General features: G+C 51.8%; 1 protein-coding gene across 1 annotated transcript; it reads right to left on the minus strand.

Annotated features, from left to right (window-relative positions):
* Positions 1-457: 457 nt before the first annotated feature.
* TMEM215 (transmembrane protein 215) lies at positions 458-1,177 on the minus strand (the record flags this gene model as incomplete). Its single annotated transcript, XM_080637436.1, has 1 exon — positions 458-1,177. The coding sequence occupies one exon, from the start codon at positions 1,175-1,177 to the stop codon at positions 458-460; it is 720 nt and encodes a 239-aa protein (XP_080493562.1).
* Between the last annotated feature and the right edge of the window lie 331 nt (positions 1,178-1,508).

Raw genomic sequence — 1,508 nt, forward strand, 5'->3', positions numbered from 1 at the left:
ACGCTGACATCTCTCAATCCCTCACAAAGTGAAGAGACGCTATTGCTGAGACCCATTCAGCCATAAAGCACCATATTCTTCCCTACAGACAGCTTCAGAATTCAGATTCAGCTCTTGATCTCAGCTGATGGCCACTGCTGCCCTCATGCCAGTGTGTCTATGGGCTTGGGTACAACAGCAAGAAGGAAAACAAAAGGGAGGGGAAGAGAGAATATAAAATTAAATTGTAATTTCCTTTGTCCAAAACGAAAAATTGTATTCTTTAACCTTTAAACATGCTTTTTTACTTACAGAAAGAGCATTTCAGGCACACAAGGTTTGAGTATCAGTCACATATCACGTTAAACTGTAACAGTATCAGGATTGTCCCATGCAGTCCTGTAAGCTATATTATCCCCTATCACGAAGTCGAAGTTGTTCGTTTTGTATACATACATATATATAAAGTATGCATCTTTCACACTATTGTCTCTTGGTCTGAGTTGACCTCAGTAGGGTTTATGTAACAACAGTATTTGTCATAAGGGCTGTTTTCCTTGTAAGAGCAGACTATGATACTGTCTTTAGGAGCAACAAAAATGTTGTCTTCAATGTCAGGGCAAGCAATGCTGTCCCTGGTGGGAGAAGAGCTCTCCTTTTCCAAGGCACTGTACACTGCGCCATCTCTCACTAGCGCATTCCCCGGCATCTCTGGGTAACAGGTCTCCAGGTAGCTCAGCATCTCCTCCTGCTCCACTTTTCTGTTGAAGCTCCTGCACTCTCCCATGGCGGCAGTGGTGGTGGTGCAGACGGACACAGAGTCCTTGCCCCGCAGCACTCTCCTGTTCTTCTGGTATGCCTTCTTCGACAGCCTCTTGCATCTCATCCTGCCAGACTCCAGGTCTGAGGGAGTTCTCAGCAGTCTCAAGACATCCCGGTCCCTGACTTGCTTGTAGCACGAACACTTGTTTTTCTTGGGCCATTTGGTGCAGCCGTCGGTCTTTTTGGTGAGGGCAATAGCGGCAATGCCTGGCAGGCAGATGGCTGGCCCAATGGCCAGCAGCGGGATGTCCCCCAGGGTCTCGCCCTTCATGCCGGACACGGTGAACATGAAACCGAACACCAGGAAGACGCTGACCAGAGCCACCACCATCCCGGTCCGGGGGTTAATGTTGTCGGGTCTCATGGTCCTCGCCATCCTGATGGTTTGCAAAGAACCACTTCCTTTCACCGGGGCGGCCGCTCAGGGCAGAGGATGGGTACTGCCCGGCTAGTGGCTGAAGTTTCTCTGGCAGTGAGCGCGAAGAGCCCCGACGGCTGGCACCGCGGCAGCCGGAGGGAGAGCCGGATCTGAGGAAAAGCAGGAGCAGAGTCCGGCTCCTATCAGTCGCTTGTCGTGCTGTTGCCGTCCGCTGCGCCCAGCTCTGCTCTGAGTCCAGCTCTGCTCTGCTCTGAGCCCCGCTCTGCTCTGCTCTGAGCCCTGCTCTGCTCTGCTCTGTTCTGAGCCCCGCTCTGCTCTCTGCTCCTCT

The sequence above is a fragment of the Psittacula echo genome (genome assembly GCF_963264785.1).
Source record: "Psittacula echo genome assembly, chromosome: Z".
NCBI lineage: Eukaryota > Metazoa > Chordata > Aves > Psittaciformes > Psittacidae > Psittacula > Psittacula echo.